At 41.4% G+C, this 14,740-nt stretch overlaps 1 protein-coding gene across 5 annotated transcripts in view; it reads left to right on the top strand.

Annotated features, from left to right (window-relative positions):
• LOC115165820 (signal peptide, CUB and EGF-like domain-containing protein 3) overlaps positions 1-8,632 on the top strand; it is a 113,856-nt gene extending 105,224 nt beyond the window's left edge. For 2 of the 5 annotated variants that reach the window (XM_029719226.1, XM_029719228.1), the window contains 13 exons: positions 3,141-3,263; positions 3,396-3,509; positions 3,636-3,731; positions 4,005-4,121; positions 4,451-4,612; positions 4,765-4,968; positions 5,286-5,447; positions 5,602-5,769; positions 5,873-6,034; positions 6,443-6,640; positions 7,005-7,157; positions 7,261-7,340; positions 7,487-8,632. In XM_029719226.1, coding sequence (XP_029575086.1) covers positions 3,141-3,263; positions 3,396-3,509; positions 3,636-3,731; positions 4,005-4,121; positions 4,451-4,612; positions 4,765-4,968; positions 5,286-5,447; positions 5,602-5,769; positions 5,873-6,034; positions 6,443-6,640; positions 7,005-7,157; positions 7,261-7,340; positions 7,487-7,639 — 1,892 coding nt within the window. In that variant the 3' untranslated portion in view covers positions 7,640-8,632. Of the gene's footprint in view, positions 1-3,140; positions 3,264-3,395; positions 3,510-3,635; positions 3,732-4,004; positions 4,158-4,450; positions 4,613-4,764; positions 4,969-5,285; positions 5,448-5,601; positions 5,770-5,872; positions 6,035-6,442; positions 6,641-7,004; positions 7,158-7,260; positions 7,341-7,486 lie in introns of all 5 variants that reach the window. The other 3 variants (XM_029719223.1, XM_029719227.1, XM_029719225.1) reach the window with 2 other exon arrangements.
• The last annotated feature ends 6,108 nt before the right edge of the window (positions 8,633-14,740 follow it).

Here is a 14,740-nt window from a genome sequence, read left to right as displayed (position 1 = left end):
TGTTTACATAAAACCAAGTTGATATTTGATCATTAGAATACAACTTATATATGTGTTCTATTTTACTTGGTTACAATCACTTGATAAGCATTGAGTAGACTTAAACTTCTTAAGGCTAGGTGGGACGCTAGCGCCCCATCTCGACAACATCCGGTGAAATTGCAGAGCGCGAAATTCAAAATACAAAAATCGTTAATATTAAACATGAATGAAAATACATGTGTCATACATCATTTAAAAGCTTAACTTCTTATTAATCCAGCCGCATTGTCAGATTTCAAAAATGCTTTTCAATGAAAGCATACCATGCGATTATCTGAGGACAGCGCCCCGCCCACAAAATCTTTAAAATAATTTTCCAAACCAGCAGAGGCGTCACAAAAGTCAGAAATAGCGATAAAATAAATCACTTATCTTTGAAGATCTTCCTCTGTTTGCAATCCCAAGGGTCCCAGCTACACAACAAATGGTCATTTTGTTCGATAAAGGCCTTCTTTATATCCCCAAAAAGTCAGTTTACTTGGCGCATTTGATTCAGTAATCCACCCGTTCCAGTCGTTCAACATGCAGACAAAGCAATCCCAAAAGTTACCAATAAACTTCGTCCAAACAAGTCAAACAACGGTTCTAATCAATCCTCAGGTACCCTAATATGTAAATAAACTATAACATTTAAGAAGGATAATAGTATGTTCAATACCGGAGATAAATAACGAAGTGCGCGCCCTCATCCACGCGCGCCACAAGATTACAGTCCAAATGAGAGCCACCTTGAAAAAGTACAAATTCTAGCAAATTTTTCAAAAAACAAGCCTGAAACCCTTTCTAAAGACTGTTGACATCTAGTGGAAGCCATAGGAACTGCAATCTGGGAGGATTTCTTTTGAATATCCCATAGACAAGTGTCTGAATGGGTGGTGACCTCAAAAAACAAAAATTCCGTATGGATTCTCCTCTGATTTTTTCCGGCCATATCAGTTCTGTTATACTCACATACATTATTTTAACAGTTTTAGAAACGGAGTGTTTTCTATCCAATACTACCAATTATATACATATCCTAGCTTCTGGGCCTGAGTAACAGGCAGTTTACTTTGGGCACGTCAGTTATCCGAACTTCCGAATACCGCCCCCTAGCCCTAAGAAGTTTTTAAGAAAACAAGGTACCCCATTCTCTACAGACATGGTGCCCTCTGTTTACTGTTGACCTTCACAGTCAAACTGTGATTAGCCTATTCTATAGCCTCTCAGTCTCACTGGAGTCTGGGGCAGAAGAATGTGTGTCTGCGTGTCAGGGAGATGACAGGTATTGGTGCCTATTGAAGAAAGCAAGAGCCGGCGGGTGAGCTAGCTCATTTTCATGTTTCTTTTCGTTCCCCCCTGGAGTTGGAGTAATGCCTTTGAAACCAGCGGATGATATCATCCACAGACAATAATGATGCATGAGGTCAGCATACATGTCAATCTGAATGTCTTTTTCTTCTCTCTCTTTGACTCCCCTCTTATTCTCCAATCCCACATTGGCCTCTAGTATAAATTAGTTGATTTCTTCTGAGCAAACAGAAAGAAAAACAGACAGAGCTAGCTGTAGAGAGGGCTTGACAAAGATTTACTCAAAGTTTTTTTCACATTTCAAGCTTGAAAAGAAAAATAGAAAAAAACTCTCTCTCTCTCTGTCTCTCACTCTCTCTCTCTGTCTCTCTCTCTCACACTCTTTCTCTCACTCTCTCTGTCTCTCTCTGTCTCTCTCTCATTAAATGGAGTTATTCAAGGTGAAGGTCAGATTTCTTCAGACAAGCAGCTTGACAGACAGATGCATCTCCTTTGCTTTGTGGCAACACAACCCCAGCCAAACACTATTGATGAAGTCATCATCTCCATGGTGGGAGAGAGCAGTGGAGGCTTGTAGACTGTTTTATTCGCGCTGAATAATCAAGCTAATCGATATTCTATCAGCAGGCCATATCATCAATCACTGTTATTATCTGTGTTTCTCTCCTGGTGTCCCTGTCACTAAGTCTGGCTTGGCCCAGCACCGAGCCACACCCCTTTGCCTTGTCCCCCTCATCCTCAGCACCAAGCCACACCCCCTTGCCTTGTCATGCTCAGCCCAGAGACACACCGCCTTGCCTTGGTTTTGGTTTATGTGTGTTAAAAAGTTATTATCATTTACTCCTCTCTGGCTCTGTAAAGTCCCTCCAAGTGTTCTTCTTCCCAAAGAGAGAGAACTTTGGTGGGAAGAGAAGTTTCTGACCAAGGGGAAATGCAAAGCAGTGATATCACATCCTGGATTCAAATGAGAAATCAGGCCTGTTTATCAAAACAGACATTCATCTTTTGTAGAAGTGATCACTGACAGTAGAACTGAGTGAGTGAGTGAGTGAGTGAGTGAGTGAGTGAGTGAGTGAGTGAGTGAGTGAGCATACAGTACCAGTCAAAAGTTTGGCCACACCTACTCGTTCAAGGGTTTTTCTTAATTTTTACTATTTTCAACCCAATTGAGATGGTTTGAGATGAGTTGGGCCGCAGAGTGAAGGAAGGGCTGCCAACAAGTGCTCAGCATATGTGGGAACTCCTTCAAGGCTGTTGGAAAAGCATTCCAAACCCTTGAATGAGTAGGTGTGTCCAAACTTTTGACTGGTACTGTATGTCTATGTGTTTGATGTGTTTAATTGTTGCCTTGTGGATTTCCACTCATATGAGTGTCTTGGATGCTGGGTCTAGACATACAGGTAACTGTGATAATAAAAGTGTCTGGAACTCTATTGGAGGGATGTGACACCATCTTCCATGAGAAATTCCATTTTGTTGATGGTGGTGGAAAAAGCTGTCTCAGCCACCGCTCCAGAATCTCTCATTGGTGTTACAATTGGGTTGAGATCTGGTGACTGAGACACACACCCTTTATACCCCCATGCTCATTTGAGACCCATTTTGAGATATGTATTTCTTCTTGCCATGGTAGCCAAAATAATGAGCAACTGGGCATGTTTATACATAACCCTAAGCATTATGGGATGTTTTAATTGCTTAATTAACTCAGCACTGGATTTCAAAATATTTTGTATCTCAAGTTTTTATCTTAAGTATTTACAAAAGTTTACCTGTACATGGTCATAACTGTCCATTTTCCTCTGCAGATATTGATGAGTGCAGTATAAACCGCGGTAGCTGTAAATATGGCTGTGTCAACACTCAGGGCAGCTATGAGTGTACTTGTCCAACTGGATACAAGCTGCACTGGAACAGGAAGGACTGCATTGGTATGTAACAACACCACCACCTGGTGGTCAGGACATAGAAACACACATTATGGCTCTGTTCCAAAGTCATGGAAAGGATGTTGTAATTGATGAGTAGTGTATGATTGTGATGTTGTTTTTATGTTCATCCAGAGCTGGTGAAATGTCTGCCTGGCCTAGCTCCCAAGACCACTCTGACCTGCAGTAAAACGGGCAAGAAAGAGAGCTGCTCCCTCACCTGCACCTCCAAGGCTCACTATCTGGCAGGTAGAGGCATCCATATACAATATCAGCGTTAATACACATTGTTACCGTTTCTATCTCAAACATTGTGTGCTATTGATTTAAATGACTTCTGACTGGAGCTGTAACGATATGTTGGATCATTTACAGAATCTGACAGCAGCTATACAGTGAGCTGTGGCATACCCATCCTACGAGGCAAATCCCCAGCCAGACTGAACACAAGCAGCAGTCCGAGCTGCATAGGTACAGTGTCCTACAGAGGCATTCTTAGGACTTAGGTAGAAGGTTACAGATGTAGCTAGGGTTAGGGTTAGGGTTGCAGCTGGATCTAGGGTTAGGGTTAGGGTTGCAGCTGGATCTAGGGTTAGGGTTAGGGGTTGTGGTCAGTATCAATGGGTTTGTATATTGTTCCTATCTGTGCCACTGCATATATGCAACTGCTGTGGACGGAATGGTCCTATTGTAGTGTGGTCCTCCTCTACACCCATCCACCTGCAATGCTCTGTTTGCCTGTAGAAACAGGGGCCCCTCCAGTGAAGCAGACCGCCTCTTTCAAGATCAAAGATGCCAAGTGCCACCTGCACCCCAAGCTGACAGGCCGGGCTGAGGACAGGGGCCGAGCGCTGGGGCCAGGTGAGGGGCCACATCTGGCCTACATTCCAGACCTTGGTAATGATGGCCTTACAGAAAAACTGACAATTCAACTACAGTGCATTCTTTTTTTCTGTATGTCTCATATTCAGTGTGTGCATATTCAACAGCAAATTTGTAGGTAAGTGGGTCTCTGTGTATTTGCTACATAGTAACCCTCACTGTGATAATGTGCAATGAAGGCAGTAATCTGTCTAACATATGCTGCTAACAGACCAACGCTACCACCCCACCCCTAACCCATGAAAGACCCAGCATTGATGTTAACTCCCAGTAACTTACAATGTTGTTTTACAATAATGTGTCTCTAGGAAGTGGACAGCCCTGCAATAACTGCCTGGTTACGTTTGTCAACCTCAAATGTGACTCCTCCAAGAAGGCCAAAGGGCGTCGTGTCCGTAACCCCACCAACAAAGAAGTGACACGCATCACCCTGGAGCTCGAGGCGGAGGTCAAGCCAGGAGACACTACAGGTCAATCAGTACTGAGATTTACAAGATGTCTGCTTTGATATATCTCCCTGACACTGTGATTGACTGATTGGTTCATTTTTGATTGCTTAATTAATTCATTGATGAATTGATTGATTGATCTGGTAATATGTACTGTCCCTTCTCCCCCATAGGGAGCTGTAACCTGAGTTGCCTGCGCCAGCGCATGGAGAAGCAGGTAAAGACATACATCAAGGCCCTGAAGAAGTCGATCAACCAGGAGCGTTTCCTGATCCGCGTGGCTGGGCTGGAGTACGAGGTGGCCCAGAAGCTGCCCCAGGTCGCTTCAGGCCACGAGAACTGTGGTCCAGGACGGGAGAAGGACAGTGGACGCTGTGGTAAGAAAGACCAGTTTGGCAGCCATCTTTCTCTGTCACTGGTTACCATGCAGACCATGACTCTGTACGAAAATTTTATTATATCACAGATGGCATAAACAGTCAAGACACCGTCGTGACACAAACCATAAACTGACATAGGTTCTCATGACTATTTATGACTCGTGTGTACTTATGTATTCATATAGTCTCATGTACTGAATACCAAAACATCTCCAGAGCTGTGGTGTGCTAGTTAGTTTGTAGCCAGGAGTGTTTGGTGTCAGTGTGTGTACTGTATAGCTCTCTCACCAGACCCCTCCTGGCTATTCTCTCAGTCAGATGTTTGCCAGGATCGTACTACCACGGGGAACAGGAGCGCTGCATCCAGTGCCCACCTGGCACCTTTCAGGAGAGGGAGGGGCAGCTGGCCTGTGACCTGTGCCCTGGCAGTGATGGGCATGGACCTGCTGGAGCACGCAACATCTCCTCCTGTGCAGGTACATACACACCCCTGATGGCAGACTGCACTAATTATCCATTCATATGTCTGCATGTGCCAACATTGTACAGTAACCTATAGTGAAGTGCAGCACAGGGTACTGTACATCTCTATCTGACTGAAAGTGTCTTGTTACTGTTGTCTTCATCAAGGTCAGTGCCCTACTGGCTACTTCTCCAGTGATGGGTTTCAGCCATGCCAGCCATGCCCGTTTGGCTCCTACCAGCCTGACCTGGGACGGACCCTATGCTTCCCCTGCGGAGGGGGGCTGAGCACCAAACGGGAGGGGTCCAGCTCCTTCCATGACTGTGAGGTCAAAGGTCAGTTACATCATATTATCCTCAAATCTGTGCCATCAATATTATTTCACCTCAGATTTGGTTTGTAAGTGTGCATATGTGTGTGTCCCTGTCCTCTCTGCAGTTCAGTGCTCTCCTGGCCACTACTACAACACTACGGTGCACCGCTGTATTCGCTGCCCTTTGGGCAGCTACCAGACAGAGTTCAGACAGAACTACTGCATCACCTGTCCTGGTAACACCACTACAGACTTTGATGGGGCCACCAGTGTCTCTCAGTGCAAGAGTACGTTCCTGATTGTATAAACCTGCTATTTGCATACAGAATGCATTTTCTGACAGAATCACTTTTTATTTTGGACTTTCAAAAATTTAGCCTTGAGCCTTAATTTGCATACCTTTTCTATGAATATTACATTAAACATCCAGGTTGCAAATCCACACGTAACAAATTAAATGTTTTATTGTATCTATCTAGCCAAATAGAAATATGTATTTTATTTTGAAATGTTGGCTCTCTTCCCAAAACTCCAGATGGACTCACTAATAACTTGTATTATTGTGTGTGTGTGTGTGTGTGTGTGTGTGTGTGTGTGTGTGTGTGTGTGTGTGTGTGTGTGTGTGTGTGTGTGTGTGTGTGTGTGTGTGTGTGTGTGTGTGTGTGTGTGTGTGTGTGTGTGTGTGTGTACATTAGACCGAGAATGCGGAGGAGAGATGGGCGAGTTCACAGGTTACATTGAGTCGCCCAACTACCCCGGAAACTACCCAGCTAATGTAGAATGTATCTGGATCATCAACCCACCCAACAAGCGCAAGATCCTCATGGTGGTGCCTGAGATCTTCCTGCCCTCAGAGGACGAGTGTGGAGACGTACTGGTTATGAGGAAGAACTGTAAGCACCTCTCATATAACCCAGCGCATGTGTTTAATACCATTCCATTCGCTACATTCCAGCCATTATTATGAGCCGTCCTCCCATCACCAGCCTCCTCTCAACCCAGTGTGGTGTTCCACAACCACAATATCCATCCACTCTATAGAGATCGGATCTAGGTTTCAATAAACACTGAAAATTCTCAAACAACAAATACTGTACTATACATAGTTCAATTTTAAGGTTTTAGTTTTTAATGCGTCTACTTGAGAAGCTTTCAAGTTGAGGAAATGATCATAAGAGCAGATTGAGATTGAGTGCCTGCATACCCAATGTGCAAAGTATTTTGTCAATCTTCTGTGTATCTCGTCTGTTCTTCCAGGGTCGGCCACATCCATCACCACCTATGAGACGTGTCAGACGTACGAGCGACCTATAGCCTTCACCGCTCGCTCCCGCAGACTCTGGATTAACTTCAAGTCCAACGAGGCGAACAGTGCCCGAGGCTTCCAGATCCCCTATGTCACCTATGACGGTAAACTCTCACCCACCACACAGACACCCACTGAGGAAACAGAGGGGGCAAGTCTTCAGATTCTGAGGTGTTTACTGTATAATGTGTTTTTGTGTTTTCACAGAGGATTATGAACAGCTTGTAGAGGACATTGTCAGAGATGGAAGACTCTATGCCTCTGAAAACCATCAAGAAATCCTAAAGGTTAGTGCCTGCTGCTAAGATACATACTACTGCATCCCTCAGTGGGTCATGTTCATGTTCAAGTCAGGTATTGTCTGAATAAACACTTTTGTATACTTGAATACTTGTCAGTAAAGTGTGCTGTGTTGTTCTCTTCTTCCTATCAGGATAAAAAGCTGATTAAAACTCTCTTCGACGTGCTGGCCCACCCAAACAACTACTTCAAGTACACCCCTCGGGAGTTCAGCGAGATGCTGCCGCGCTCCTTCTTGCGCCTCATAAGCAGCAAAGTCTCCGCCTTCTTGCGACCATATAAGTAGTCTCCACATCAAACCCCGCCCCCGAAGGACCAGATCCCGCCCCCCTCTAACAGGCCAAACAACAAACTCTCACAGGACTTCTAACAAGTTGACAGAAATAACTATTTTTTTTCTTCTATTTTTTCATACTGTAGGCTTTGACGACACACCTCACTATGCAGTCTCATATGTTGAACTCAATCTGTTTTGCAGTATTTAGTTGTATGCCCTTTTATTTCTCCAAAACCATGCAGTATCTGAAGCCAACCAACTTGAGTCAAAGTACAGTACAGGCTTTCTTGCCCATCTCTTCTTTCTGAATATTTATCACGACTCCAATATGTTTGTGTCGTTCTATTTTTTTGTTTGTTGCTGTTGTCATTCTTGTTTCTAGTATCATATAGCATAGATGGCCTTGTCTGTCATTTTCACAGCAATCCATAATTACAAGGATATGTGTGCATTTCAGATGACGCATGTTGTCTGTTTGTTGACAAAATGGACAACGGTAGAGGCATTTATGTCAAACAGGAAGAAGGTTATTACAAGGGCAATATGTTTGTCACATTTGTTTTGAGCTGGAACAGGATTATCGTAAACGTGCTTTAATAAATAGTCTTTCACTTAAATTCCAGCTTTAACTCTTACCATGCCAGGATGAGTCTGTTTTGATAAATGAGTATCCTTTTGTATATCTATATCCTCCATAAGCAATCCTCAAGGAGAAGGATCTGTCAGTTTCATGTCATTGTTACATTCCATAACATTCAAAGCCTTACTATATCTGAGCTCTTAGAGCAACTTCTTGTTAAGGTATTACTGTTAAAACAGTTATTCTATGTTTTTTTCTTCTGTCCAGATTGTACCTACCTACAGATATTTTCTGTTAGTCTATATCCAAGTTAACTTAACAAAGTGTATAAATTGTAGTTTATTTTAAATTCAGACGGTGATGGACATTTTGGAAAATAAATAGAAAACTAGATTTGTGAGAATCACAGGAGAAAGACAAAATAATGTCTCTATGGTCCATGACTGGTGAGGAGAGAGACAGATAAATGTCTCTATGGTCCATGACTGGTGAGGAGAGAGACAGAGAAATGTCTCTATGGTCCATGACTGGTGAGGAGAGAGACAGAGAAATGTCTCTATGGTCCATGACTGGTGAGGAGAGAGACAGATAAATGTCTCTATGGTCCATGACTGGTGAGGAGAGAGACAGACAAATGTCTCTATGGTCCATGACTGGTGAGGAGAGAGACAGAGAAATGTCTCTATGGTCCATGACTGGTGAGGAGAGAGACAGAGAAATGTCTCTATGGTCCATGACTGGTGAGTGAAACAGAGATACATCTTAATTAAAGGACAAGGCTCTGTGATACAGAAAATGTCTTTATTGGACACAACTCTGTGAGAGAGAGTTAGAGAAATGTCTATGAGGGACATACGTTTGCTGCTTCTTTTAAAAAAGGTCACTTTAATTCTTCAATTTCAAGTCCTCTTTCTGTGCTCGCATCACACTAATAGTCCATTGAATTAATATAAAAGAATGTTGTGTTCAGAGAGATGCATCATAAGTATAAATACAGTTCTACCACCTGTCCTCATGCAAGTTGAAAGTCATATCACATTTGCCTCTACATCCATGGATTACCAACTGATTGTAATGTTTGGTTTGAATCCTTTTTAATCTAAATAAACTTGAGCAGATTCTGTCCCAATAAGACCAGCTCTTCCAAAGACTGTCCGCACAGCAAAAGCCTAGTTATTATCTTGTGCACTAGATCTAGAGCCTGTCATCCTACCTTTGTTGTGTAAGTGCAATGAATGAAGTCTCCATTGTGCTACTCCTCTCTTTGTGTCTAAAGAAATACTAAAAAACAATGTTAATATTTGTCAAAACATAACAAAGGATTGTCTTTTCTTGGACTAATTTATAAAACAAATGTGACTGGCGTTAGGGTTTTGAATGAAGTTACTTTATATTCAGCATCACACTACAATAATGTTGAAAAACGAATATAGTTGATCAATGCAATACTATTACAATGGAATTATTGCAATGTAAAAACAAATGACAATGATAACAAGCAATCCTAATACACTCAAACCTTTGTTGAAGAAGAATCAACATGTTAGCTACTGCTCTTAAATATAATGGATTTCCCTTGGAAACTGTTTTTATTTGATTTTAGATTATTTTTTTTGTAAATAAAAGAGAAAATTAACAGTGTGAATGGTAAAGGCTATTGTACAATACCTTTAGATAGTTGTAAGCGCAGGTGCTTCTGGATAAGAGAAAAGGATTTTCACCACATTGCTAAATTGTAAGACAAGCGTGGCCTAGCCATGCAGACCTCATAGTCAGAAGGAACTGTTTAATACACATCCCAGAATATCTGCTATATCTGTATTCTTTTGAATGTTTGTTTTAAAGTTGCCATTAGTATTTATACCACCCTGTTTTTTTTTTAAAATCCCAACATTTCGATGTCAATAGCAACAGTCCATAGCACTCACTGTTACACCTGTCCCAACTTACCCTTTCCCTCTCTTCATCCCTCTGTCCCTGCAGCCTGAACACACCAGATGGTTGAGTTTTTTTGGTTTGTTTTTTTACATGAGTTTGCTATGATGTATCATAGAGTTGATAATGGTATTTGCACTTGAAAATTGTTATTGCTCATGTAAAAATGTCTGGATTTTGTATTGTCTTTTTAAATGAATGGAATTGCTGTTCTTACATTTCTTGTAGCTCTCGTTTGTTCTCTAAATGCTCGCCTACTGTGTTCAACCCATGAAGATGAAGATGCACACGTGCATGTAACTTTATCAACTGTAAAAAAAAAAAAAAAAAAAAAAAAAAGTATGTACAGAGATGAAATGAAACAAGATTATGAGCTTGTTTCTGTCAAAAACACTTATCAAAATAAACATACTGTAATTGAGTTTAATTTCTAATATTATTTGATGTCAAAGTAGCCCTTTTCTTTAAATATGTTCATGAGACTAAGGAGGACATCTCAGAATCCCTGTTTATACCTGGTGCTAACATGGGTCCTTTGTCCTGATCTTGTCCACATTCTGAATGTGCCCACATTTTTTGACAGGTGTAGACAATCAAAAGACACATTGTGATCTGATTGTGATGAGATCCTCCTGCCCGCCTCCGGAGGTAGTCGAACATGCATTGTATAGACATCTCTGGACAGAGAAACCATTTAAATCAGAATTATTCCACCCTCTAAAATCATTGACAGGTTGCTGCATTGACTGATTACATCAATATGTGTCTTACAAAAAATAACATATCTTATTTTGAAAGAAAAGCTGTGAAATAATGTGCCTAAAGGAAGGGACCAGGATATCTGGTCACAACACAGACACAGTGGACAGATAACATACATTTAAAATACTATGTGTAGACAACACATTTCTGGAAATGTGGGAACAATCAGAATGTACACAAGATCAGGACAAAGGACCCATGTTAGCACCAGGTATAAACGGGGCTAGACAATAACCATCTCTTAAAAACAATTACAGCAGATAAGGGGTGTGTCAGGTATTATTTTGTGTATTAGGTTTGTGTACTGGTCTTTCTGACTCACCCTTGAAACTGGAATGGAAAAAGACAAGAAAATAATTCGAGCATCAATTTAATCCAAAACTGTGCTGAAATTATATCCAGTGCTGTAGAAGTACAACAAGTTTTTAAACCATGTATAATGTCTCTAAATGATAAAATATTAAATCAAGTCATACTAACACTTGTGTTGTCTTAAAGGTAAAAAAAAGGTTAAAAAATTACCCGTCACTATGTTTAACAGCAGAGAAAGTCCCCTAAATGATCTTTTTTCAACTTGAAATTTGCTTACTTTCCTAGAGTGACCCCAACATTAGAAAAAGTGAAACATCGCTTTTGTTCATATTTCCATGAAAGCTGTACACCACCAGGGTACAAAGATTGTCTTAGGGTCATTTTTGACCTGGTAATTATAAAATCATTTACACACCACAAAAACCACAAAGACACACACACACACACACACAATGAGAAATTGAGATTGTGTGCTACTGATTGAACTCAGACAAAACTAAAACTTTCTTGTTCACGTTTTTGTTTTGTATCTATTATCTTATTTTATTTGTATTTATTGTTGTTTATACACCTTGTGGGTGGGGGCAATGGTTAAAAAATGGGAGAAGACTAGTACTTTGTAGTTGAATTCCTCATTGTACAGTATATAAGAATATGTCACTATGTTGCCAAAAACGTTCAAGACTTTTTGTTTCCCTTCTGCTACTTTCTTAGGCTATACTAGTGCTATCTCGTGCAAAAAAATGTATGTTTACACCTTTGCAGTACCTTTAGCAATAATAATAATAAACCTCTACTTTAGTAAAGAAAACAATTATGACAGGTGTGTTGTAATAAAAACGAGTGGTGTCCACTGGTTAAATGCAGTCTTTCTGCATTGTGAAGAGGGAAAACCCAGATATTCACAAAGTTTGATGAATGACAGGTTGTTTCTTCATGCAAAATAGATTTGGGATTTAAAATTCAACTTAGCTGCTTTATTTTAGGGGTTTAGTGAAGGCGGGTCATTTTTTACCCTTAGGACAAGGGGAGTATACAGAATGTTAAGGCTACACAAGGGTTAAACAGTGATCAATAGAATAGAAAGGTCGTTGCAGCACACAAGGGTTAATATGAGCTAATTAACAGGTTCCTCCACTTTTGTGTCATCAGATAAAACTGCTGACACTGCAGCCGTGACACCAATTTGTTGACCGTATACGTGTTGACATGACAAACCAGGGCCTGTATTGGGGACACTCACAGTAGGCAAAGCCCAATGCAGCTGACAGATAAATAGATATAACATTCCTTTACTTTGAAGGGCCCGTATCAACAATGTGCTGTTCTATCTGTAGCCTACATGTCACCTTTTGTTTCACAACAAAAATTCATTGGACCAACCATTTCATTATATTAAAAGCATTATACCCCACTCATAACCTTAAATTGTTGTCTAAATTGAAGAGGTCATATACAAAGGGTATCAAGGTCTATTCTCTTTCCAAAACAAACCATTGACATGGTTTAGTAAGTCCTGCCATTGGGAACACCCGTTTCAGTCAGATCCGCTTTAGCCAACATCTGCATAGCTGATGTTTTCATGGTGTCGGAGGTGGAACTGCATTAGAGCTGTCCAATCCACAAGCAGCTCCGGGCATTGTACCTATAGCGGACATTGCCATTGGATGCACGGAGTCGCATTAATATAAATCCCATTCAGCCTTGTTTACAAGTTCTAACACTGGAATGTGAGATATAATCTACACTTCAATTAGGCTAATAGATATTCTCATTATTTTGTTTAATAATTGTACAATTTGAGCAACATTATTTCTATTTAGCCTAGTTTCTCACTGTAAACTTCTAACACGAGTGGGACGGGTGTGGCTTCGTGACAATGGTCAAGAACAACTGCTCACCAATTTGACAGCTCCAACCGTTACCCCCGACACCTCCAAAACAACATCTATGCGGGTGTAGACTATCGCCGGTTAATGCTTGATCTGACTAAATCTAGGCCTTAATGAGCCACTTCAATTGTAAATGCTATACTTCATCATTTTGACTTGAGTATGATGATTTTTGACAGACAATGATTAGAAACCATATGAACCCAACCTGATGGTATTTTAAAAGGGGATAGAATTTTAGGAACCACAAAAGAGGAACCAGCTCTCTATCTCAACTAGACAGACCTATATTGCTGCTCAACAACCAGTTTGTATAATGGGTTTTCATGTGCGTCACACCTAAACCACACAAACCACATTTCAGATTTCTATCACTGACTGGCTGGCTACTGAAGCTTCTATCTACTGTACTGTAGGCTATGTAGTAGTACATTTTCTCTACCTTCTAATTTGGTTCCTTTACAACTGCCAATCACTACACCAAACAAAATAATATGAGCGAATCAGATCATTTTTTCACTGGTTAGCATGGTTCCAACAACATTGAGGAATTAGAGGAACTTTAGGAAATGAAGTCCAACCAATGCTGTCAAAGTTCTTGTCAAAGGATATGTGAAAGGAGAAGTTATAAAGGCACATCCCTAAAAATACCATCAGGTTTATTCTCCATTTGAAAACACAGCGCAAAGGGTTGTGCATTGTTCTTTATAAGAGCACAACATACACTACATAACCAAAAGTATGTGGACACTTGCTTGTCGAACATCTCATTCCAAAATCATGGGCAATAATATGGAGTTGGTCCCCCTTTGCTGCTATAACAACCTGTACTCTCCTGAAAAGGCTTTCCACTAGATGTTCAAATATCGCTGCGGAGACTTGGTTTCATTCAGCCACAAGAGCATTAGTGAGGTCGGGCACTGATGTTGGGCGATTAGGCCTGGTTAACAGTCAGCTTTCCAATTCATCCCAAAGGTGTTCGATGGGGTTGAGGCCAGTCAAGTTCTTCCAGACTGATTTCGACAAACCATTTCTATATGTACCTCGCTTTGTGCACAGGGGCATTGTCATGCTGAAACAGGAAAGGGCCTTCCCGAAACTGTTGCCACAAAGTTGGAAGCACAGAATCGTCTAGAATGTCATTGTATGCTGTAGCTTTAAGATTTCCCTTTACTGGAACTAAGGGTCCTAGCCCGAACCATGAAAAACAGCTCCAGAGCATTATTCCTCCTCCACCAAACTTTACAGTAGGCACTATGCATTCAGGCAAGTAGCGTTCTCCTGGCATCCGCCAAACCCAGATTTGTCCGTCGGACTGCCAGATGGTGACGAGTGATTCACCACTCCAGAGAACGCGTATCCACTGCTCCAGAGTCCAATGGCGGCTGGCTTTACACCACTCAAGCCGACACTTGGCATTGCGCATGGTGATCTTAGGCTTGTGTGCGGCTGCTCGGCCATGGAAACACATTTAACGAAGCTCCTGGTGAATAGTTATTGTGCTGATGTTGCTTCCAGAGACAGTTTGGAACTCAGTAGGGAGTGTTGCAACCGAGGAGAGACCCACTCGTGCTCCTGTTCTGTGGGCTTGTTTGGCCTACCACGTTGCATCTGAGCCGTTGTTGCTCC

This window comes from Salmo trutta, chromosome 28, assembly GCF_901001165.1.
Source record: "Salmo trutta chromosome 28, fSalTru1.1, whole genome shotgun sequence".
Lineage (NCBI taxonomy): Eukaryota > Metazoa > Chordata > Actinopteri > Salmoniformes > Salmonidae > Salmo > Salmo trutta.
Note: the sequence above shows the minus strand (reverse complement) of the source record. Positions and strands in the feature narration are given on the sequence as shown.